This window comes from Trachurus trachurus, assembly GCF_905171665.1.
Source record: "Trachurus trachurus genome assembly, chromosome: 19".
NCBI lineage: Eukaryota > Metazoa > Chordata > Actinopteri > Carangiformes > Carangidae > Trachurus > Trachurus trachurus.
In genome coordinates this window covers 8762781-8787947 of record NC_139913.1, presented here as the reverse complement: position 1 = coordinate 8787947, position 25167 = coordinate 8762781, and the positions used below count along the sequence as shown (strand labels likewise).

The 25167-nt window shown below is 42.9% G+C and overlaps 1 protein-coding gene across 1 annotated transcript in view; it reads right to left on the bottom strand.

Moving 5' to 3' along the window:
• Nucleotides 1–890: 890 nt before the first annotated feature.
• The window catches only part of dock1 (dedicator of cytokinesis 1), a 184125-nt gene continuing 159848 nt past the window's right edge, over nucleotides 891–25167 (bottom strand). Inside the window, exons 41-52 of the mRNA XM_083994937.1 lie at nucleotides 24637–24778; nucleotides 24088–24169; nucleotides 21827–21911; nucleotides 20151–20237; nucleotides 18340–18516; nucleotides 16904–16987; nucleotides 10453–10590; nucleotides 7264–7406; nucleotides 6660–6858; nucleotides 4127–4307; nucleotides 2880–3031; nucleotides 891–1770 (exon numbers count right to left, since the gene is read on the bottom strand). Coding sequence (XP_083851063.1) covers nucleotides 1675–1770; nucleotides 2880–3031; nucleotides 4127–4307; nucleotides 6660–6858; nucleotides 7264–7406; nucleotides 10453–10590; nucleotides 16904–16987; nucleotides 18340–18516; nucleotides 20151–20237; nucleotides 21827–21911; nucleotides 24088–24169; nucleotides 24637–24778 — 1566 coding nt within the window. The 3' untranslated portion in view covers nucleotides 891–1674. The remainder of the gene's footprint in view (nucleotides 1771–2879; nucleotides 3032–4126; nucleotides 4308–6659; nucleotides 6859–7263; nucleotides 7407–10452; nucleotides 10591–16903; nucleotides 16988–18339; nucleotides 18517–20150; nucleotides 20238–21826; nucleotides 21912–24087; nucleotides 24170–24636; nucleotides 24779–25167) is intronic.

Genomic DNA, 25167 nt, shown 5'->3' with positions numbered 1-25167 from the left:
AAGTGCCGTCTATGCCAAAATGATTACCGTCTCCAAACTTTATATTAGTCAAGTTATTCCACAGGCAGCCAAAGTAATGCACATATTACTAAACTAATTAAAGAGTAATTCATTAAAGCTGCTCCACAACAGATAATTATACACTGACTTAATGGTTCAACTCCAATCATTAATTTAGAGTCAAAATACATTAAACCCGTCAAGCATAGAAAGCCGAGCAAAAAACTTGTCAGTATGTGAGTCTTGGATGGGAGTCCCATGACACCCAATCTATAATTTTAAAACAAAATGAAACAAAACCATAAAAAAATGATTAAGTTATTCGCCTGACGTGTTATTACACTGCAGCAATGTGAAGAAACTCCAATTTTTAATAGAGAAATTTGAAGCATGACCTTCGAGCAGCTTGTATGAAAGCTGAATTTGAGGCTGCATGAGGCAGGACGGAGTTGGCACCTGTGTTTTGTTGGCTCATCTACGCTGCTCAACTATTCTTCGAATATGGGCCACATTCCAAATTCACACTTGCAGCTTTGAAAATGAGAAATGATCGCTTGGTGAGCGGATGCATTATGTAAATGAGATTGCATTAGCCTATATAGAAGTCATTCTGTGGCGTAACACTCCCCGGCAAAAAGCGCCTGTGTGTTGATAATGAAGTGGCTGTTGTGAAGGCTGTCAATCAAGCCGGCAGAAAGCTTCGTTACTCTGTGTTCAGTGGAAGAGAGGAAACAACGTACAGATTGACGGTTTGTTTTGGATTTCTGAAACGTACAAACACTCCTGTCTATTTTCAGCATCTCTTGCTGGAGACAAAATAATGAGGCAAAGATCTTTTCTTTTTTTTAAAAATACATACATTTTAAAGTTTATTCAGAAGTCATGTCAGTAGTGAATTGGGAACAGTCAATATTATTGAAATCCATGGTTACAGCAATCTAGGACAAGGTCTGAACAATGATAATGTGATAGGAGTTAGTTGTATGTGCACTCCAAAAAATTTTTAACCAATAAAATCCATGATAGGCTCTCACATACCAACTCTGTCAAGTCCCTGTCAATTCAAAACCTACAGGCCCTTTTTTGTTTCATATAAATGCCACTTAATCTAATGATACGTTAATACAAAAAGAGTCATGATCAAATCACATACAAAAAAACCTGAAATAAAATCAAATCATATATACAAACCTCTGTACATAGTGGGAATATGAATAAAAAGCGATAGGAATTATACTTTAATGAGCTATGTGCTCTCATATACTCGAGAGTGGGTCAGTATTGGGAAGCTGTTGGTCCAAGCTTATCTATCTGAACACAATCTCATGTCATGGTAAAAGTCTTGAAGTGGCGTGGTGTCAGTTGTAGACGACATCTACAAATTCAGTGACTACTCATGTGTGCATCATGCTCCCTGCTGCGGACTGCATCATCGTCAAACTGAAGGCAAATGAAAAATAATGATAAAAAAAAAGAAAACAGATGATGATAAGAGGGGGTGGGCTGCAGTGAGGTATTCATCTTGTCAAGCTGGGACAGGGAGCGAGGAATGTGTGGGTAAAAAACAACCGCTTTTTTTTTTTTTTCGGGGAGGGGGTGAGGCGGTTACTGTTGATGGTGTTTTTTTGTTGTGTTGTCAGTGTGTTGTTTGGTCCTAACTGTCAGCGTCTTTGTTCACTGTACAATTCCTGAATCGATGGAGGCCTGTTTCCTGGTGGTCTTGGGAGGAGGCGGAGGAGGGGTCTTGCTGGGCAGAGGAGGTGGACCGGGCTGCGAACAGACAAAACAAAGCAACCGTGAAATCTCAAACATTTTCTCAAATAAAGACAAACTCATACAGCAGCATACAGGATTAAAAGCTGCCGTCACCTTCAAAATGACTGACAGGTCTTTTAACACAAGAACTAATTCCAGGATCGGCTTACAGAACATTTAAGACGGTCACGATGTCAGATTAGGTGTCTTAACTGTGCCTTAAATTGTCAGACTGCGTAATTGTCAGAAGCTCAGCCATTTTCAGCCACATTCATTCCTTCTATCCATGAGTCAAACTATGAGTTTATTTTAAATAAAAAAAAACAAACTTGAAATCTTTTCAGCCCTATTCAGCCCAGACTGAGAGAGAGTTTGAAATATTGTGCTTTTCTCTCCACCTATGTGACCCTCCTCCTCAGACGTCTGTGCTCACGAGAGACAAAGAGAGTGCTTGTGGACGACCTCACCTCCGACAGCATCAAGGACTGTAATTGAAGAGCGACTGTCACTCAGTCTCACAACATCTGCTCTCACTGCATTGCTGTCACTCTACCACCACGGTGTGTGTGTGTGTGTGTGTGTGTGTGTGTGTGTGTGTGTGTCTGCCTGCCCAGGCTACGTTTTACTACCTGTCCACGGGCCGTGACAGTGGATAAATAAGATTAGCTAACAGAGTGGCGAGGCGAGAGGACGGCCCAGCGTAGAGCGTCGGTGAGTGTGGAGAGACGAGCTGCTGATTAACAGCGGGAGAGCTCCTGATGGATGTGAGAGGTAAAGTAATCATCCAATCAATCACGTCTGAGCGCCGGATCGGGGTGCGGCGGCGGGGTAAAGGGTGGGATGAGTATAAATAACAGCGGGGTGGACAGGCGGGTGTAGGCCCTCGCCGCTAACTGAACGATGCCCACACTCGTCCGTGACACAGATCATCGAACTGACGAGCGAACGGGAGAGTAAAACACGCCGGCACATGCAAAGACATGAATGGACGGGGACGGGGGGACGGGGGGGGAAACAGTGGAGGAGGTTGACCTAAATGTCAATTGCGTGTAGTGGCCTCTTGTTTCATTATAAGTGCCATGCATCATTAAGAAGCTCCTCTCAGGCCTAATTAAAACACCTACCCTTTGATGTGGCGGAGGTGGCGGAGGCGTCGAGGGACTCGTCAAGTCTTGATTATCTAGCAGGTTGCCATAATCAGCCGTGCTGCCTTTCACCGGCAGCGGAGGAGGGGTCTCACCCTTGTCGGAGCAGCCCATCCCGTTCAGCTCCAGACCTGCGCGAGAGGAAGCACATCAGATCACATTCATCCCCGCAACACTTTAGTGTCGTTAGAACTGCAGGCGAGGGACCGAGAACAAAACACACACGGCACAAATCACATCTCTCCTCTTTAAGACTAATGGTATGTTTTGAAAAACAAGGGGGAAAAAAAAATAGAAGATTAAAATATAAGTGATAAAAATTTCTTTCAATAATACATATGAACTAACCCCGCTGATGTCATCAGCTGTGGAGCCTTGAGATTTGGTAACACTTCACTTTAACCCCCATTAAGCTTTTATACGCTCTATATAAATATTTAATACATGAGTTATAATAGTGACAGAGGGTTAACGTTAAATGTTACCACAGATGTATAATGAGGAGCCTGTGTTACAAGCTGACGACCAGGCCGGAGGAGACAGTCTAACAAGTAGATGCTGATAATTGTGATGCTGTTAGAGTTGCAAGTGTTGCATTCACTGTTTTTCCAGCTTGACCCATGAAATCCACTACAGTCTGGCATCTCAGCTTCTGTTGTATTGATCCATTCCAGCTTTATAGTAGTGAAATACTAAATTGTTAAACAAGAAACCTGAAACTTAGAGATGCTGAGGTGAGAGGGGTTCACCCGAGTCAGAAAACTGCACCAGTCGAAAATTGTTCACTCAAGGAATCATGTGTGAATTTGAAGTCGTGTCTATATCTGAACGCAGCGAGGTTGAATTTATTTGATACAGCAGCAATAGCAGGTTTTCTCCATGCGTTAATGAGCCTCCTCTATAAACAGAGTTAACACATAGAGTCATTATGTGTGATGTTGGTGTTAGGAGCCAGCACAGCGACAAAAGATACAAATTTAGAGGTAAATCTGGAGGTGCTGACAGCTGTAATTTGCATGGCCATTTAAAGAAGTGGAGCTAACGTCACGCATACAGTAGAAGAGCATCATCACGTGGAGCGCAGCATGTGGTAACAGTGATGCAAGATGTAAAAAACACAGCCTGGGGGAGGCGGAGAGGGCCGAGCTCCGGTCCAAAGACAATAGATCTTATTTTGTGCGTGTGTGTTTGAATGGGAGAGACAGGAAAAATCAGCTCGCCCTTACTGGAAACAGCGTGCAGTGCGCTAAAGGAGAGTTTGCTTCTTGGTGTGATGGGTGGAGGCCCCGGAGAGGAGGTGGAGTTGGAGGAGGATGACGGGGGCCCGGGGGACACGGAGAGGCGCCGATCTCCACCGATCTGGTTGAGAACTTGACTCCTTGGTCTCTGAGGCCGCAGGGGGCTGATCTGTAGGAAAGTAGACATTATCAGAGTCATTACAGAGTAAAAACAGGAGGAGGACAGGTCAACCTGCCAGTTTGATCCATGTCTGTCCAGAATCTTATCCTAAACAGACACAAATTAAAGGAGAAATCAAGATACAGCGACTTAGTGAGGTGTTCAGGGTTCAGATCAGTTTTAAAGGATCAAGAACGAAAATCCATTGACTCTTGTGTTTGCCTTATGTAATTTGTAAATGTTTATGCTGTTTGATTGATTGATAGATAGATAGATAGATAGATAGATAGATAGATAGATAGATAGATAGATAGATAGATAGATAGATAGATAGATAGATAGATAGATAGATAGATAGATAGATAGATAGATAGATAGATAGATAGATAGATAGATTAATTCTATGTGGTGTTGTCTTGCGCACTGCTTTCTTAGCCAGGTCACTCTTGTAAAAGAAGTTTTTAAATCTCAATGAGTTTTACCTGGTTAAATAAAGGATAAATAAAATAAATTAAAAAATGTTTCTGAGCTCCAATGGGACATAAACACCATTCCTCCTTGTGTCCTGTGGATGGAGGCATGGTCATCCTGTTTTTCAATCATTTCGGAGCATGAAAAGAGTGACCGTTAACCATACTTATTGTGTGAATTCTTGATTTAGGCCACAGTGACCTTTGACCACTAAAATCTAGTATTCAGCTTTGTGTCTAAGTGAACGCCAAATCTGAGGAGCTCCCCCTCAGGACGTTTATGAGATATCACTCTCATGAGAATGGGACGGACTGAAAAATGAACGCCTCCAGCTGTTGCCGTGAAGACACATAAAAAATGCAATAAAAAATAAAACCACAGATCGAACAAAACACGGTAGACTGAGAAGAGGGAGGAGGGACAGTAAAAACAAAAAATATGTGAATAAGTGAGAGCGGGACGGACGGAAACGTAACGCCTCCGGCCACGGCTGTCGCTGACGTGGAGAGACGTAACACCCTAAATTACACAACAAGTCAATAAAACAGAACTCAGAACAAAATTTACTACGTGGTAAATGAGTTGAGTCTATGATAAAATGTAACAGAAGATCAATAAAAGATAATTTAAATGAGAAAACTTGTCTCACATCTCCTTTGGGGCTGTTTTGGTGTGTATCCACGCACGTACTAAGCTGGCTGTTTGTATCCTTGGAGGAGAAACCATTTGGATAAATGGGCTCGTTGGGTTGCAATATCTTATTTGCGGTTACAAATAATTGTTTGCACGCAAGACTGTGTTCTTCTAGCTTTATCATGTCTGGAATTTGAATATGAAAAGATACGTCCTCAGGGCTATTCCACACTGTAGGCTACATTAACAAACAACTTTGTAATTGGCCCGACTCAAACATCCAGCCACCAGGGAGACACCGAAAATAAGAGCAAACTTCATTCAGGGATGTAATTTTTTTTTTTTTATCTGGGATGTTAAAATGCAAAAATGAAATTTGCACTGAGGGTTAAGAAGCTGTTTCCGTTCCAGATGACGCATTGAAATGCAACTGCTGACTGCTCGGTAACCTCCAGAGACCCCGAGGTGCTCTAGCCTTGACCCCTGAGGCAGGAAGCTCCTATCGCGAGCCAGACGGCTCCACCGCTGCCAGGGGGCCTCCCTTTGGATCCCATTCCTGTGCTTATCTCAGCGCTGTTAGCCAGGGAACATTCCCACTGGGCATGCAGAACACAGTGATACCTCTGCGTTAATGGACACAGCGGGGTGAAGAGGAACATGAGCGCCGCGGAGAGAGGGGGAAGATAAAGACATGTAGAGTGCAGAGAGAATCGAGGGGGAGCTGTTGTGTGGTAGCAACGTGAGAGGGGAGAGTGTAGGAATAAAAAGCTATCATGTAAAAAAAAACCTACAATATAATTTTCACATTAATCTTGCCATGAATTATTTTGTAAATTAACTTAATTTGATTTGATAGAAAAAAAACTCTTGAAGGGTGAAAAAAGATAAATGACTTTGATGATGATTTTGGGAGCACAAATGTGCTTAGAAAACTTCATGGTCATCCACCCTTTAGATTTTGATTAATGTGATTTTGGTGGCACTGAAAGAAAGATTGAAGGTCTCCAAAATATCAGAAAGTGTGAAAATCCATTAATCCACAGTAGATAAAAGATACCATGACATGTCACAAACCGCAGTAAGTGCCGGTTTTGACTCTATATTATTCTTCCTTTTTCAACCATTAGTATCAACAGCAGATTCAACTGAACAGCAGATGAGAGAAAAGAAAAGAAGAGCATGGGAGCAGAGGATGGCCCCAAAAAGCATCTAGAGTAAAAAAAAAAAAGAAAAAAGAAAAAAGACGAGAAACAGTACCGTCTCTGAGAGTATGACGGCTTCAGCGGGCTGCAGCAGGATCTCCGTGGTCTTCATCTCCTTATCAAAGATCTCCTGGTGCTTGCTGTTCCTCTTCTCCTTCTTCTTGTCTTTGCGCTCCCTCTCAGGTTCGTCCCGGTCCAGCTTGTCCTGAGACTTTGTGTGCAGCTTCTTTGGCAGGAGAGGCTCCAGGGCAAAACTGAATAAAAGATAGTAGAGTATTTGTACGATCAAACCTTATTTCCTAGTCTGTGAACGTGATGTATCTTTATCAATCCTGGACTGGCTTGGATTGTTCTCTGTGAGTAGTTATATAGTTTTGATACAGCCTTCAATGAACGCTTAATTTCATAAATATATTGATTAACGTCAGAGAAGATGCACATGAAAAAACTACACGACACTTCTACTGTTTGTTTTCTTAATCATATACTGTATTTGACAGTCTTCAAGAAACAAATCCTCTTCTTGTATGAAATTAAAACTAAATTCTCTGTGCAATATTAAATATGAGGCTTGAGACTGATTCATTAAGACGACAGAAAGTTTGAAACTGCTCAAACTGGACGACCACAGGACACAGAGAGGTTGAACTTGCTGTTACCCGTCTGAGCCAGGCCTGGAGGGGGAGTTGTCGGAGGAAATGGAGGTGACTGAAGCCACGGACAGCGGCCTCTGGGAGGAGGGCATGGTGAAGGAGCGCACCATGGAGTGTGGACGAGACCCTCGCCGCTCGTCTGCTGCCGGCTGACACCGCAAAGAAGAAAAAAATACAAAAGTCACTTTCAAGTTTTCACTTTTTATTTTTTTGTTTCATAAACATTGTGTGTAGTGCGCAAAAGTATACATTTTCTTAATTGCCTTATTTATTGACTGGAGGAAGGGACTTGTTTGGTGGGTTTAGCATGCAAGCATAGATTAGCATCAAGCTCAAAATGAAACTTGCATCAAGAATTTACTTCAGGTTAAATATTCATCAGTCATATTTTGAAATAGAGTATCTACAGACTTTTCACTGCATTTGTTCAAGTACTTTCTGCCATAACATACAGTTCAAGTTTATTGAGGCTTAGAGAAAAATAATAATATTGAAAGACATTTTCTTCAGTGTATGGAGTTGTGGGGTTAAGGACAGTCCCTGACTGTCTCTGTCCTTCGAAACGGCTCTAAGACCTTATTTTATATACGGTCTCCTTGCTAGCTACAGTAGCATGACAATGTCTTTGCTGCAGTTGAACACTTCAGTCTATAACTACACTGTCTATTATGGGAGACAACAGGAGAAATCCTTGCACTTACAGAAAAGCAGTAATTCTGAAGGTCACAAGGAGTATAATTTGCTAACATTATGTACATTACAGAGCTAAAGTTAGAGGAAGAGAAAGAAAGAAAAAAACTTTTGCTGGTATTACTCATTTCTGCTGAAACCTGCTGGGAGGAAAATCTGGTAACAAGAGCGCTAACAATGAATCCTTCTGCATTTAAAGCAATACTTACCTTTCTGGAACTTTTGCACATTTCTTTGTCTAAGTTAAAATGCTATTAATAATCTGATGATACATTAAAATGTAAGAGAAACCCAACAGGGTTAAAAACTCATCATTTTTTCATTCTCATATAATTCTGAGAAAAGTCTGACCAATAATATTATTCGGTCCGATTAATAAGATTTGACGAGCGACCGAACCTACTTAATATGTAATCACTTTGTGCACCCCTCTCCTCCTCTCCCCCCTCCCGACCAGGAAGAACGCTTATTGACAGAGCAGAGTAGCAGGACATGAGCAGAGGAGACTAGAGTCACAACACACACAAGAAAGAAGGTTTTTGGAAATAAATAGTTTTTTAAAAGACCAATAACTGCAGCCGCAGCTGTTTGCGGAGTTTCATGTCTGATATTGTAACGTTGATAGTGAGCAGCCCCGAGTGATACGTAAACACAGGAAGTCACATGTGTCTATAAAGCATCCAGTGCTAACGGCTAGGCTACTGTTAGCTCCCTTAGCTCTGTGAGTTCTCAGCGGTCCGGACCCGGTTGAACTCCGGACCGGCGCGGCTCGACTCGGCTCGGTCTGGATTTATTTTTGCCCTGAACCAGCGCATCAGGTGGCGCTGGTCCGGCCGCCAGCCCGGCTCGTTGAGAACTGTAATCTGTAACAATCACTTCCCCTGCGTCTCCAGTAGCAGTAGGCTAACAACAGTTTATTATAAAACTCATCAGTCATCATCACTGAGTCCGTTTATACGGTTTAAAACTCCGGTGTTGTGTTTGTTTGTGTTGTTCCCGTTTCACTCGCGTTCCTGTTCTGTTTACCGTTGCCATGCCAACGCATGCAGCAGGGAGGGAGGGGGCTCGTGGAGCTGCGCAGGAGGGAGAGGTGGGTGGGACTTGTGAGGGAGGTGGAGCTGTTGATTTTCAAATGTTTGTGCTGTGCTGAGTGAAATGCCAGATCGGTAAGTATTGCTTTAAAAGAGTCTTTTGAAGCGGAGAGAGGGGCCATCACACATCTGATAGGATAACCTTATTATCACACCCTGGGAAGTGATGGCTTTTCTCTCGTTGGAAAGGTCACCACCCTCTCCCTTTAAATTGAGTGCAGGCCTCTTTACCTCAGGCGAGATCGAGGGAAAAGCTTGGCCTAGCAAAAATTAAATCTATAACGGAGGAGAGAGATTGCAGGAAGTCCCCGGCAGCGCATCACTACACCCTCCACGACACACGTGTTCTCACTGTATCTGGACGACTTACTGGAAACTTACAGCAGAACATGTGCAGCTTTCTCTATCAGCCCTATGTGTTGTGTTTGTGTGTCTGTTTTTTCACTCTGGGGATTTATTCTGAATTACTTACAAATGGCAAAACAGTGTGAACATATTCTGTCTATCACTGTTCACCTCAGTGTCCCCAAAAGTGACCACCTTCCCATCAAATCCACACTGATGTGACTGTTGTGTCTTGTTGTTGTAGCTCAAATGAATGTTAGCATTGAACTTCCCTATGTGCCTCCTTCAATGTCGTATATACAAATGACTCTCATGCAGTAGCACAGTGTTTTTCAACCTTGGGGTCGGGACCCCACGTGGGGTCGCCTGAAATTCAAATGGGGTCGCCTGAAATGTCTAGTAATTGATAAAAAAAATTACTGATAAAATATTTTGTAACTAATTATTCTTCTTTTTAAAATCATGTTAAAAACACCACACATGATGTTAAACAACTGTATTCTTTACTTTCACTTTATCGAATATAAATTGAGTTCAAATAAAATGCAGCATACCGGTATAAAAATATCTGAAAAATTTGGGGTCGCCAAAAATGTGTGATGTCAAAATGGGACTCGAACCACTGCAGTAGCATGAAGGATTTTCAGTTGTCCCAGTGAGTAAAGCAGTGTGTTCAGTGTTAGCCGCCTCAAATCATCCACCTGTTCCTCTGCTGCCGCGGCTGTGGACATCCCCAGTGACGTGTTTAAAAGTCTGTTAGTTCCTGTTTGAATTCAGTTTCCTCAGCGTTGGGGTGTATAGCTTTTTGCTGTGTTTAAATGCTCCTCCTTCGCTCCTAGCTCCCATCCTCTCCACACTGAGTCTCATGCTGTTCCTGTTTTCTTTCCTTTTGATGTAATTTTTAGTTCTCCCTCGAACCTCTTCCAGCGTCTAACCTGATTCATTCCGAGTCATTTCAGATAATTGTGCGAGGGGAAGAGAAAATGGTGAAAATGACGCGAGTGCCAGCTGAGCTACAAAGTACTTTTGATGCGAGGGAAAAGGTCACAAACAGGTAAAAAGCTCTTACCAGGGTCTTTACGCCATACTGTTTCTCCACCTTCTCCCGCAATTGCTTGAAGCAGGCTTCCAAGCGGTCGTGGAAAGGCCTGAGTGCCTCGGTGACCTTCTCTCCATGGATGCGGACACCCTCAGCTAAGTGCGGGATCTGCCGGAGAAAAAAAAAAAAAAAAAAGCAGCAAAAGAAGAAACCTTTATCCAACATACCCCAGAGAGATGAGAGCTTAGTTACATGATGGCTCTTCATTCATCAGAGAAATATACTACTGTTCCACCACATATCCAATTTAGTTCATATGACCTTTGGCCCCGAGGCTGTGCCTACTCAGCATAGGCTGTGGATGTACATCAGTTTGAAAGTGAGAATATCACTGCATCATTGCCCAGGAGGAAGTAGCCTATATAAGAGAAGGCTGTTGCCATGATACCCCTCCACCCCCACCCGCCTTCCCACCACCAAAGTTAAATCATCATAACACAGGTGAATTAAACGTGGCAGTAAGAAAAACGCACACTTACACAGATTACATGCATAGCATAGGCATGTACCGCGTGTGAGGGATCTTTTCTTTTTTCCTCCCCACCTCTGACGCAAATAAAGACGCAATGCACCCTTTCAAGCACGCTGCTGCCTCTCACACTGTAGGCAGCTGGTGAATAACAAAATCTTAATACATAACAGGGGCAGCTCAGGTAGAAGGAGCGAGAGAGAGAGAGGGAGGGAGAGAGGGAGGGAGATGGGAGAGGAAAAGAGCGAGACAGAGCCTGGAACTGGTGAAAACCAGTAATTAGAAAACCCCCGGTGCCACAGTCAATGTCAGCAGCAGCTCTGCTGACTAAATCTGGCAAGTGGAGGAAGCATCATCTTGTGGGGAGTCAGTATTTGGAGGAAAAACTCACAGGCTTTTATATGTATTTTTTTTCCCACCACCCCCCCAGAACCGGGTGTCTCTTCGTTATGTGGCTGTGGTAAGGCAGCGATGGACGGACGGCACGGACACTGGCCAGAAACCAGCAGAGATGTTACAGCCATTTGTACATTTGTACTAGTAGGAGACCTTTTCTTTCCCATGGCAACTGTAAAATATATTGCCTCGCTGCTGACTGTTTCACTGCTAAGCAAGAAATACTGTTAAACATGAAAAGAAAGCAGCTCATGCTTTTATGCTCATGAATAAGTAAAGACAAAAAATATAAAGATCATTATAGAGGGGGGTTGATTCAAACATTTATATAAATCTGTCCTGGTCAGAGTGGTGCATTTGTGCTTAAAAAAAAAAAAAACACTGAACTTCAGAGTGCATCATTTTAAGTACAGCAGCTTTTACAGCTAACATATTCACCTAAGCCCTGAGCAAGTGGAACAAAGAATCTGCTCAGAGTACAAGGAAAGTGTGTGAAGTATCTGCCATAGCTGGTCCAGTTGAGAGAAGACTCACTGCATGTGTGTGTGTGTGTGTGTGTTTGTGTGTATTGCACGTATGTGTGCTAACCTCTGATTCCCTAGAGCATACTCGCCTTTCTTCCTTTTCCTGGAGGGCAGACTGCCCCTCCACAGCAGGCTACAGCGAGAACTGACTTCACTCAGCTGGCACACAACACCAGCTCAGTGTTGTGATGCAACCTTTTGTAATAATCTCAAACGGTACATGTTTTATTTAATCACTGTTTCAACATGTGTGTGTGTGTGTGTGTGGGGAGGCTCATTAACTGGGAGAAAAACTCACAAATGCAGAAAGGCACATCTGTAATGTGACGCTGGGAGAAAAATCATCTGGTTGCAGGTTCTCAGGCTGATGCATTAAACAGCAGAGACGGTGAACATGTATCGTAGCAGCTGAGATCCAGGATATTTCACTCACTGAATGTTAGTTACTGTGCTGTACTTTTTCTCCTCAGAAAAAAACCCCCAAAGCTTTGGCACAAAAAAAAGATAAATGAGAGGAGGCTACAGACACCTTGTGAGGATTTCCCCTGATATTGAGCACCTTCATCATCACCATTGGGACCTCTGAGAGGAGAGCCGGTGCAGAGAGGATGAGGCAGAAAGTTAAAAAAGACAAGGTGAAAGAAAGAAAGGAGAGAGAGGGGTTAGGAGTGAGAGAGGAGTCGGAAGGACAAAGTGTTGCGAGATGAAAAAAAAGACAGAAAGGGGAAGAAAAAGCGGTGAGAGTGAAAGCTGAGGCAAGATTCACGTCTCCCAGGATACCCACATCTTTTTATAGACCTTAGGATGATTGAGTGCGGCTGAGTGGCGGCATGGCAACAGAATCCTGCTTGGTGGCTGCATGGAGATAAGCTCATTGTGGTAGACACTTAGGCTCAAGGTTGCAAACTCTCACACACACAGAGGCATGTATTCAGAAATTCAATTATATAGGCTACAATAACTTTTTTTTTTTTTTTTTTTCCTTAGGAAAGATTTTTTTTTTGTTCTTCTCCAGCAGGTTTTTGATTTAAGACATCAGTAAGAGATATTATCTCATGTTGGCTGATATTAATATCTCATAATTAAACAGTGGAGACCTTGGGCTGCAATTATGAAATCCAGCATGGGTACTGCTCCAGAGCTCCACTTCCACAAGAGTGATTCTAGTTTGCATGAGGCAAACTGGAATCACTGGCTCGTGGTTGTACGCCTCCATTAACCAGTCAAGATGGAGGAAATATGGTCACAATATTCCCCTCTGTTCCTGTGCCACAGTGATTTTGCACTTGGACGTTATGATGTCACACTGACGTTGACCTTCTCTGACCATTCGGATATGTGATCAGTTCATAATTTAATCCTATTAGGTGTCTGTGTTAAATGGTTTCATAATTAGTATATAAATTGTCCAGTTATGGCTAAAAGTGTGTTTTATGGTCATATTAACCTTTGGCCAAATAGCCTAAATGTTTATGCAAAGTGAGAAGTCTTGAGATATCACACTCAGGAGGCCAACACTGACTGTGACCTTTGACATTTTCTCACCAAAATCTTATCAGATCGTACTTGAGTCCAAGATACAGTTTGTGCCAAATTTCAAACGACGCCTTCAAGGTGTTTCTGACATATTGCGTTCATGAAAATGGACAGATGAACAAATGGGAGGAGGGACGACCTGAAAACACAAAGCCTCTGGCTGTCATCCGTATGTGGGTATAAAAATGTCAAGAGGCACAGAGACTCCTGAGGCTTTCTCTCCTGATAATGAGAATCATTAACCAATACCAGAGGGTGGGTATCACCTCTCTAACCAGACCCACTTTGTATAAAACTCTATATACACGTAGCAAACAAGGTCAGACAACCTGATTGTGTAATAGTGTCCTTTCAGCAGCTGAACAACGAACATACAAACACTATCATATGGGTAATGGTGAGCCAGAGATGTTCAGTCTCACTGTTTAGTTCTTGGCCTTGATGTCTCTCTGTGATGTGATCTGCTTAAGCAAAGATTTTCTGTATTCCCAGACCGACGCGGGGCTGATGTCGCTCAATACGTTTGCACGTTCCTTCGACGTGTTTCCATGAAGATCACTTTCAAACTAAAACATCCATCATCCAACCGGAACGAAGTCATTACAGTTGAAGGCCCAGCTGCCAATAAACTGAGTTAACAAGAAGTATGAAAGAAATGGCATTGGTGTCTGTTGGAAGCCACTGTTCTTAGTTGAACCCCGTTGCTCTGTACCTTCAGAGCTGCTGCAGCACCCCAGGGAGCTGGGACAGCCACGCTGCCTTTGAGAAGCCTGGTTATTAAGGCTATGATGACATATTAAGACCTTTCATGACTTTTGAAGGTCACAAAATGTCTTTGAGATGTCCATGGTGGCGAGTTGGACAGACTATTAAACAGTCAGATCAAAGCCACAAGTAAAAAACTCAAACTGACACTGTAGAGACAGAACTGTTGCTAAAAGATTTGTGAAAATGTTGTTGATGGTCTGTGATTCAGTTTACTGATCTCACCGATACCCTGAGTGTGGATCACGCATAAGTGAAAAGTTTAAGGGACTGATTTAAGCATCTGTCCAAAGCATTTGTTAATAATAACCAGAAACATCTACATTGTATTTGCAGGGGATCGTGTTTTTTCCCCTCCTTAGACCTAATTTTCTAATTTCCAGTAGCTCATTCCCCTCTAATTACTGGTTGAGGACAGTGGGTATTCAGAATAACAGTGCACCTTGGCTCATTTCTCCCTGTTTAGTTTGTTCATTGGAGCAGGCTCGTCTTCATTTGTCTCATTGAGACGATTCCAGACAAAAGATACACAAGCAACGCTGGTTTTGGCGAGAAAACAGCTGATACAATTTCAAATCAACAAAACAACTCTGCCTTAACCAAATTTCTTTCTTTTTGTTTTAAGTTTCCCACATGCATATGTTCGGCGTGGGCTCATAAAACATATTTCTACCTGCTCCGTGACACGTCTCTATGATGCATCGCACCAAACAGACTTCAATCGTATCGCGTTCTGCTTAAGGGAAACGCACGCCGCCATGATTTCAAAGAGTTAGTTAAGAGAATGTGAAGGACATTTTTAACCTGACGCAGCTGCCGGTATAAAGCAGCGCGTTTGTCTCTCACTGGTACGACTGGTGCGTACAACAGAGCTCCAGCTAATTAGCACTGTGGATTGTGGGTGGATGATGATTTCAAAATTGCAGTGTAATTTCTAACACTATTTTAGTCCAACTGAAATCTCGCATTGATGCCGAAAAGGAAAATTGGCTCCATCAAACCTGAGCATCACTTTGGAACCAAGACAATGATGTGAAACTAAGACTTTTTTTGTGAGATTTTCCTTCGAGATGGTTATAAAAATAACAGATATGTCTCAGTATCAGTATATATATCATTCTTTCCAGGAGTGATGAGGCACGGAGATGTTTATTTTTGGGTTCCCTTCACCTGCTCCATCAGACTGTGATTTCCTACCTTTTCACATCTTCACACAATTAGAACGTCTTAAAAAATAAACTGGGAAAAACAACCGCTCCGACTATGGAAACAATAATTATGTATAAAAAGAAGTCGTACTTGTAAGGCAAAGTAAGAACGCGAGCAGCAGCAGAAAATGACATCAGGATTTCAATGACAAAAGCAGAGAGGCAATATTAGGCCGGTATATTTCTGTTGTGAATCATATAAAGACAAAAGGTTTCACAAAAACAAAAGAGCCGGGAATCAGATTCGTAGGAGTTCCAGCACTGATACAGAACAAAAAGTTGACCTATTTTTCAACAACACAGACAGGAACAACTACTGAAAATTCAATTAACTTTCTCTTTTTTCCTCACAAGTAGCAATAGGCAGCAGAAGACAGAAAAACGTCTTGTATATGAGCTCAATTTCAGGGTGAACCATGAGGCAAGGAAACCATGACATCCCCAGTATTAAACTGACCCTTAGTTTACAGCCAGAGTTAAGAGAGGCAATAAAAAAAAGGGGCAAAAACAAAACAGTGCAGCGAGCTGGAAAATCCCAAAGGGAGGACGACTCTGTCATTTGTCTGGAGAACAAAACTAGCCTACTACAAATGAGCCCAAGATGTGTTGAGTGTCATGCAGGACATGTTGTGATGTATTCCAACAATGTGTGCGTACTGCGTATGTACATTTCTTATCTGCTGCGTGTGCACTTCCTTCAGGCTCAGCGAGGGTGCAAAGCTCGCAAAACCGCCAGTGCTGATCTCTCGCTGTCTCCTCACGCAGCAGAGCATCCTCCCTAACTTCAGAATGTTTGCTTCAGCACTCTTCCCTCCCTCCTTCCCTCCCTCCCTCCCTCCCTCCCTCCCTCCCTCCCTCCCTCCCTCCTATTCCCACTGAACTCTTTAACACACTTTTCCTCTGCTCACTTCAGTTACAGTCACTGGACACTCTCACCAGTGCACGCACAAATTCTTCAGATGATATAATATTTCAGCTGTGGCCTTTTACGAGTGCCTCTGCAGTGCTTTAGCAGGGGCGACAACATTTCAGACATAAATGCTCTAACGCTGTTCAGAATAGTGAACAAGCATCCTGCAGCACTTTAGAGTCTCCGTGGATGAACCACACTGCCTGGTGTCATCTGCGAGACCCACGGCGTGTGGTTCATGACTCCCAATTTTCCGGTGCCGTTTCCATTAATAAACTATTAATTGAAACCATGGTAACTTACATAAAGGGTCACTAAATTTTTCAGCACCTGAAAGATTGAGTGAATAGGCCGAAGCGAATTCACGCAAATTAAGTTCAATTTACTGAAAGGCCAAGTGGCATGAATTCACATTCCTCTCCATACCATCCAGTTCAAGCTCAGTACTTCCATATGTTATTGAAAATATGATAAAATGTCATCTTTAAAAGTAAACAAGTGGGTCATTTTGTGGTGAGACAGATGGGCGCTTTAGAAACTACAATCCGATGCTTTATCATGATTATATGCACTTCACATAGATGTGTGTGACCACTCTGGGCTGCCGTCTCACCTGCCAGGCGATAAGGTCCTTCAGTTTCTCTATCTTCTCAAGGTCCTCTGGGTGTTCCTGCATGTACTTGTCATTGAAGAAGGCCTGGAGAGGAGGGAGAGGAGATAATGGAGTAAGTGTGTTTGCAGGAAAGGAGGAAGTGGAGTAAAACTCAGAAATGTGGAAGAGTTTGTGATATTAAAAAGAAGAGAAATGGGAGAGTGATGATTCAATAGGGAAACGAGTGGGAGGGGCTTTTAAGATGAGAAAAATCCAGTCAATATCCGTCTCTCCTCCGCCAGCTGTATTATTTCACTGAGATGAAGGAGTGACCCAAGAGCAAAGAATTCCCGTCGCACTTCGCCTGACTGATACGGCGCCGCTTCACAGGACCAAAATGAATCTATACCTGGTTTTGATATACGCCAGAAAACTAACAGGCACTTCTTTTTTTTTATTAACACAAGGTAAGAAGTGTTTCCCCCTTTCTACATGAGTTGCTGTGGTGTTAAGGTGAATGGACTGTGCAGCCAATAAACCAGTGAGAGCACTGAACAACTGGACTCAGTGAAAATTGGTTGGAGCTTTCCAAATGGGGAAAAAAAGAGAGGCTTAGGTCAATAAAAAACAAAGAGGGATTTATGATGACCTGTAATGTCGAGAGGCAAACAATATGAGAGTGAGTAGTCATAAGTGCAGTGATGAAAATATTAAGGCTGATGGCGGGAGGAGAGGCTGGGAACTGAAATATGCATGAGATGATGATTTGTTTTCAAAGCATGAAATGAAACCCAGGGAAAATACGGTCCCTCTGAGTAAGTTTCAAATATAGTTTCATATTTTAGAAATTGATGAAGTGTATAATTACCTTATTAGTTTAACTATGTAACATAAACTCAACTTACTCTCTTGCTTGTTCAGAAACTTAGTTTGATACAACAACTGTTCCCAAGGTCAAGAGTTAACTTTCAAGCTCAAATTAGTCTTATATTTCATTATTTAGGAGAAATGATGCTTATTGTTCAGGTGTGGTCATATCTGAATGTGTCATATGAAGCTACAGACAGGAAGACTTAGCTTAGCTATAAGACTGAGAATAAAGAGAAAGAGCTAGTCTGGCTCCAGCACCTGAGCAGATAGGATGGAGGTAGTAACTGAGTATAAAGTGCAATGTGCCTAAAAGGTGCTGATGGTACGATTTTCTTTTTATTACTTATTAGACAGAGCCAGGCTGCCTGCTCTTCCTCGTCCTCTTCCCCAGCATTTATGCTAAGCTAAGCTAATTGCCTGCTGCCTCTGGCTTCACTTTTACGGCCAGGTTATGAGAAAGGCATCAATCTTTTCACCCTCACTGTCTTTGACTCTAAAGCCCCTGTTACAATAAAATGAAATTATTAACATAAAGAAGAAAAAAAAAGAAAAGGTTCAGGTAGAATAAAAATTGTAATGCTGCCTACCTTCTCATAGTTGGTAAAACCTCCCATGACTGCTGGGTCCACGATCCCGTTGAGCAGCATGGAGAGGGGGTTGATGGGAAGGTTGGGGTCGGTGAGATGCCTCTGCACCATGATGCCGATCTTCTCATTGGTCAGCTGCATCGTCTCTATGGCGTTCTCTAGCGGGCTGATCTCCTCCTGCGAAGGTGTCAGCGGATATTCTCAGCACTCACCGTATTTACACATACATCACGACTGTCGCTGCGATCCCACCGACAAAGTGGAAGCGTTCTGTCTTCGGCAGGTTATTAGAAGATGGGCACAGGAACCCTTAACTAAACACATAAATCATGTAGGATAGAGAGGCAATGAATCATTTTTCACTGCGCCCATACACGAATCTGCGACTGTCAAATGAAGATGGATAGCGTGTTGGTGTAGAGGAATTTCAATTCCCAAGTCAACAAAATATGATTGGCAATTCTGAGAGAAGATGAATAAAATACTTGGAAATGCTGTCATTACTTCCACCACTGTGTGCAAGGAAATTCCCACTCTGTCCGTGCAACTCCACATGGGGGCAATCTCATTACTTCGGATGAAAAAAAATCAAAACAAACCAAAACAAAACAATCACCTTGTTGCGGCTCGAGACAAAGAATCTACATGAAACATGAGTGGATTGTTGAGTAAAATGTCAGATTCAGACCCCGGCCAAAAACAGATAAGACGCTGTGCCAGGGAGACAAATCTCCAATCTGTGCCGGTATGTCTCGGGCCAGCGTGATAAAAAGCATTGTCAGATGGAAGGCTTTAGCTTTGGCGAATCTCAGCCCAGTCATTAAGCTTTAAATAGAGAGTCTGACCTCAGGGACCTGGCCTCTCCCTGCCTCATCTGGAGGGCAAGCTGCTCCTGACAGTATGTTCCAACCCAGCCTGAAGGCTTCTGCTCTGAATTAGTGTGGCGATGGAGAATAACACTTCACTACATGGAATTAGGAGTTAAGGGGAAGGATTAGGTCTTTTTTCTCTTTTTTTTAAGGGAATTGATTGTGGATGTAAGGACCAGAAGGACTGTCGTGGGGAGATAAATATCCATGTGGGTGTCACGTGATGCTGTGGGGAAGCAGAGTGGAGAGGAGATGCTCCCTTTTCTTAGGCCTTTTCACCAGCACAGACACAGAAAATTACTTTGACAAAAAGTAAATGATAGTCAAATACCTAACTAGCATAATTACACTAAGTGCCTTTGCTTTAGGAACAAACAAACGACACATTAAAAGGTTGAGACAGACTGATGCTGTAACCTGCTCTTGTGCTCCAGCTTATATTATTCTCGTTTCCCAGCGCCTCCTTCAACAGACAACATCTGACGCCCAAAATTGGGAGCAGCGCTTTAATTAGTCAAAACAACTAAGATAATAAAAATGAATGCAGTTTCATTGGAGTGCACAGGAATTCTGCCTGATCCAAGTGCAGAGTCGACCACGGCGGGCCACCTTCTTATCAATGGGTTTTCAATTGGGAAATCCAGGTAATTGTATTACAGGGGGAATTACAACAGAGTGAGTTCTGAACTCTGCTCTAGTTGCGTTTGTGCTGTGTAGCTATTTTCAGTGGAAACAGGCTTTAAGGAGAGCTGGGTGAATCGATGCGGGCCCTCTGGCAGAGAGAGCGAACGTGCCCTGTCGTTAGTCCGGGGAGCGGCACGCCCGCGTCCGCGCAGCTGTCTATACCGCTTAAGCAGAGAAATCATATCGATTGCCTCAGAGCAAGGCTGCAGATCCTCATCTGATTAGGAGGCCCGCCTGGCACACATGGCCAGTACTCACCGTGGAGACCGATTTCACCTCAAACCAGCGCAGGATGCCAGGAAGTTTGTATGCTGTGGAGTATGTGGTCCTCTCAATCCACATGTTCTGCAGACGGAAGAAGAAGGAGAAGAAAAAAAAGATTAAATAACGCAGTGGGGAAAAAAAAACTGTTCCACAGAAATCAACTCAATGTGACGAAGCGCAGATCAATCAGCAGCTATTTTTGTGCCAAACCGTGTTGAAAGGAGCTGCAAGACTCCTGCATGAATCAGATTAAGATGATGTAATGGTTGTGCACTGAAGGCTTATTAAGGGATTGAATGTGGGCTGGTGGGAAGGAGGTGTCCACTACCTCCCTGTGTGAATGGCAGCTCATTAAAAGCTGCTCACAGACAACCCAAACAAGATGGAATCTCCTCTGATGCTCTAATCATCATGGAGCTGAAATAAGGACTCCAAATCTTAGGAAAAAAACAAAACACACACCACAGGAGATGATGATTTCCCTGGAAATGTGTTTTCAGTGTCTAAACCGTCTTTATCAAGGCGTCAGAGGAAAAAAAAGAAAAAAAAGAATACCCCAGCATGAAAGATTAAAGTAAAGAGAGTCACCTCGTAGACATGGTAAATGACACAGATCTGTGTGCGTGTTGACACGTTTAATAAGTTTGACAGGCACAATGTGTCTAGCAAGAGATATCCATCACCTCTCTGTCACGACTGACAGCATCAAGTCTAAGTTAAATACATCATCCTACTCTGCTGAAAAGATGCCAAAGTAAACATACAGATGGACGCATGAGTAGATTTGCAACCTGAATACTGAATGTGCAAAAAAACATCATTCGTTACATGTACTAAAATCAGAGCTCGGCAGTTGCACTAGGCAACCAGATTTGGATCCCTTCCAGCCATTAAGTCTGGATCTACTTTGCAGGCAAATGCTTTCCTTGTGTTTTTAAAAACAAAATAAAATCCTCCGTATTACTTTTCCTTGGCATGAAATCCTCTTCCTATGTAAATGAGAGCCCTGCTACACTATTGATTTACTCTACTGGAGACAACTAAAAGACTGTGCGAGGCACAGACCTCAAACAATAATCCAGCGGGGTTTTGTAATAAATTACACGATGGGCGTAGCGATATGGAGACAAACAAACAGAGACCGATCAAGACAGATAAAAATGAAAAAAAGCCCTTTTTTCAGGACACTTTTCTGAGCTTTTCTATTCAGAAGTTTTCCCCTGTTAGTGGAGTGCGAGTAAGAGACAACAAAAATCTTTAAGGGGGAGAGAGAAAAATGCCGTGTAATGCTATGTTTACCTCCTCTAGATAGAAACTGTCACTTCCAAAATGTGGGATACAAATAGAAAAGTAAGAGGGGAGTTGCAGCCTGATATCAATTTCTAAATCATTCTCTTGGGCCCTGAAATTGCAAGCTGTGTGTATACATGCATTGTAGTTGCTAAAATGCTGTATATTATAGTATATAGTCAGTGTATACAGTATTATAGTTCATAACTAATTAGCTTTTATGTTAATTTTAGAAGTTCAAACTGGCTTAATCAAAACTTCATTCACAGGAGGAATTGGTGTTGAGGTGCGTCTGGTGTTAACAGAATACATAAGAAATACTTGAAATGACAGAAGCAAAGTTGAGACAGGAAAACAAAACAAAACAAAACAGTAATTACCGCAAACTCATTATCGGGGTCCTTCTCGCCCTTCCTCACTGGCCTGGAATACTGGAATTTATGGACTTCATTTACCGTGTAGAAGCTGTGGAGAGAGAAAATCAGCACCTGAGTAAATTAAAACTGTTATGGGAAATCTACAGCCTGATTCAGAGGTTGATTGCTTTGCTCCAGGTCAAACACAGGACAGCCCCCCCCTCCCTTCCCTTCCCTTCTCTTCCAGGCTGCCTGTGCCAGGAGCTGTGGCATTTAGCATGTTGGTACTGACAAGACGTCTAAAGACTTGGTCTCATCCACATGGAGTGTAAATGATTTTTTTTGGCTGGCGCACATCAGTGACAGCTGCTGAAGTTTGCCCGACATGTCAGACATGTAGAGAAGCTGCAGCGTGTGTGACGGAGGCACATGACCAGCAGGGACGAACTTTGCCGAACAAGGTTAATAGACTTCTCACACCAGGAAGAAGATGGTGCAGCAGAGAGGCTGTGGGAGCAGCTGACTGGCTCCTCTTCCATCTTTGTAACAGTGTGTCTTGCCACAGGAATTACACACTCACACTTTCCTGGGCAGACAAGTACAGATCTATTACTCTCATCCAGCATATTGCCTTTCCGATTCTTAAAACCATGCCATATGGTTCAAAGAGCACAGTACAACTTTATTAGCAAACCATTATGAATAAAATATGAAATGAACCAGTGCCGTTCCAAAGCCACAGCTTTTTTTATTTAAAAAAAAAAAAAAAAGTTTTTTTAGCAGCAGCAGTAAGTGTGTGCAGATGGGGTGCAACAACCTTTTCTAGCACTATTTTATGAATGAACAGACCACACATAGCTCTGGTGACATTCAGAACACACAGATAAATTGGCCTTAGTGACACTTGAGCCACTTCCTACATTGTACTGACAACCAGATGTTCCCCTCTGTGATCAGACCCAAAGGGCAACACATTATTTAATGAACATGATGAGACCCATTCCCAAACCAGCTGAGAGAGCGTGGCATTAACCTCACAAAATAAATAAAAAAATAAAAAAATAAAACAGAGCCTCTGCACCTCTGATCTGACGAACAGATTAATAAAGCAGCTTAAAAATCTGATGTAGTACCCTAATTAAACCTTTTACATGCCATTAGCTGGCAGGCCGGAGCTGATGCGGTGGCGTGGTCTGGACAAAGCAAGGTCAAAAGGGGGTGTTGCTCCGCCTGCTGCTGCTGCGACCCTTTGGCTCTAACAGCTCAGTCTCATTGCTATGCACCGCTGATCTTTTTGCACTGAATGAGAGAATAAATGAGAGAAAATAAAGAGATAGGGACAGGGAGAGAGAGAGAGAGAGACAGGCGGGAAAAAAACGTGCTGAGAGCTGGAGAAAAGAGGGGCTGGCAGAGGAAGACGGACGGACAGACGGACGGACGGACAGCTGATGTGGAACAGTCCTCTATTACTCTCTAAACATGGCTGCCTAATCTGGGATATTAACAGAGTTACATATTCCAATCAGACACAGTCAGCAAACAAGCCAACAGGCTGCTGAAGGGATCAATGCAGGGGGACGTGACCAATGCTGCAGGCTTGTGATAACATCGGTGCCCAGGTATATTTGCCTAAAGGTTTTTCCAAGTAAATGTCTTATTTTAATTATGTCCATTGATGCGTTGGGTGGCATATCAAAGTGAATTTGCACAGCTGAGTGATGCGGTGCATGGCCGGCGTACAGATTGGGCAAACAAGCGGGAGTGCAGGGAGGGATGGATGGAGGAGGGATAGAGGGGGGGGCAGTGTTTGCTGTGGCCCCGGAGCACGGCACAAAGGTATTAATGATGTCAGAGAAACGATGTTGTACTTGGCACAGTGACTAATAGCAGATGGCTGTAGCGAGTTAACAGCGCACGAGAGCGACAAGAAGGTCAGACGCCGTTTGTTCTACACAGATTCACAGTAACATTAAGATGTAATCACCTTCACTGCAGTGGTCCCTCACACACTCCACACTCAGAATTAAATAAAAAATAATAATACAAAAAACAACAAAAAACAAACGCACTTTCGCATGTCATCACAAGCTCTCTAAATTGTTTGTGAGTTTGACTGAGGAGAGTAAATTGGGCTTCGCAGGATTGAAAGGCACGCTGTGTGACTTTGAGTAACAGAGTCTATAATTGTAAAGAAACAAGTCTGTGTGTGTGTGTGTGTGTGTGTGTGTGTGTGTGTGTGTGTGTGTGTGTGTGTGTGTGTGTTGTGTGCGGGTTATCCTGCCTACCTCACTATTTGTTCAGACACCGGTTTGTTTTGGAACTTGGCAGGCAGGTCGAGGATGGTTTTCACCGTGAAACACTGGATGTCTTCAGCAGAAACGTCAAGGAGAAAAATGAAACTGCTGCACTCTGATGAAAGAACACAATTACCCCACACCTGATGGGAAACATTACTGTTAATCAGTGTTCAATGACATCAAACTGTAAAAGATGAGCTTATTCCCATTATTTCTGCCAAGCATGTAATCCATAATAATGAGAATCAGTTCAGCTTTTCTCAACACATGTAGGGCTTTTCTTATAAACATGCACATTCACACACAAACGATACATACGTAAGTGCTTCAATATTTTGCTAAGAACACATTGAAATTCAGACTTGAGGGGCCGGACCCACTGTTTAAACTACAGTAAAGCCCCATCATTTCATTATATAATCTATGTGGAGTTTAAAAAACACATTTATGTTCATTATGTGCACTGGCAAAACTCTGGTGAGCCTTAACAAACACATGCTAAAAATAAAAAATGCAATTATGCTGTGTTGAGGATACACTGTCCGGAGGAGGACTTGGTGTCCTCGCTGGGCGGCGTGGTCGTCTTCATCTTCTCTGCGTTGGGAAACTGCGTGAGGAGCCGCGCTACGAAATCCTCCCAGCGCTCGTAGTCCTTCCCGCGGTAGATGAACATTTTGTTCTGAAGGACAATAAAGAAAAACGCTGTGAGACCTCGGGTATGCTCATAAAGGCAGGGACACAATCATGCAAGCTGGTGCTAATTAGCGCACATTATGTGGACATAAGGGACATTGTCCCTCTGTCATGAATATGGCAGTGGTGACAGCGTACAGTGCCATTTCATAGCCCATTTCACAAGAAGATTAGATCCAGTAGCTAAAATTCACTCAATGGTGGTAGTAAGGACAAACACAGGACAATGACAAAACTGTAATATTAAAAGAAAGTTACATGGATGACAGCAGCTTGGCCTGCTACTGTGGCTGGGTTACAATACATTATCATAATATTCATATTAAATACTGAGAAATGAGGTTGACAGAAAGTTCTTGGCGCAGATTCAGTGAT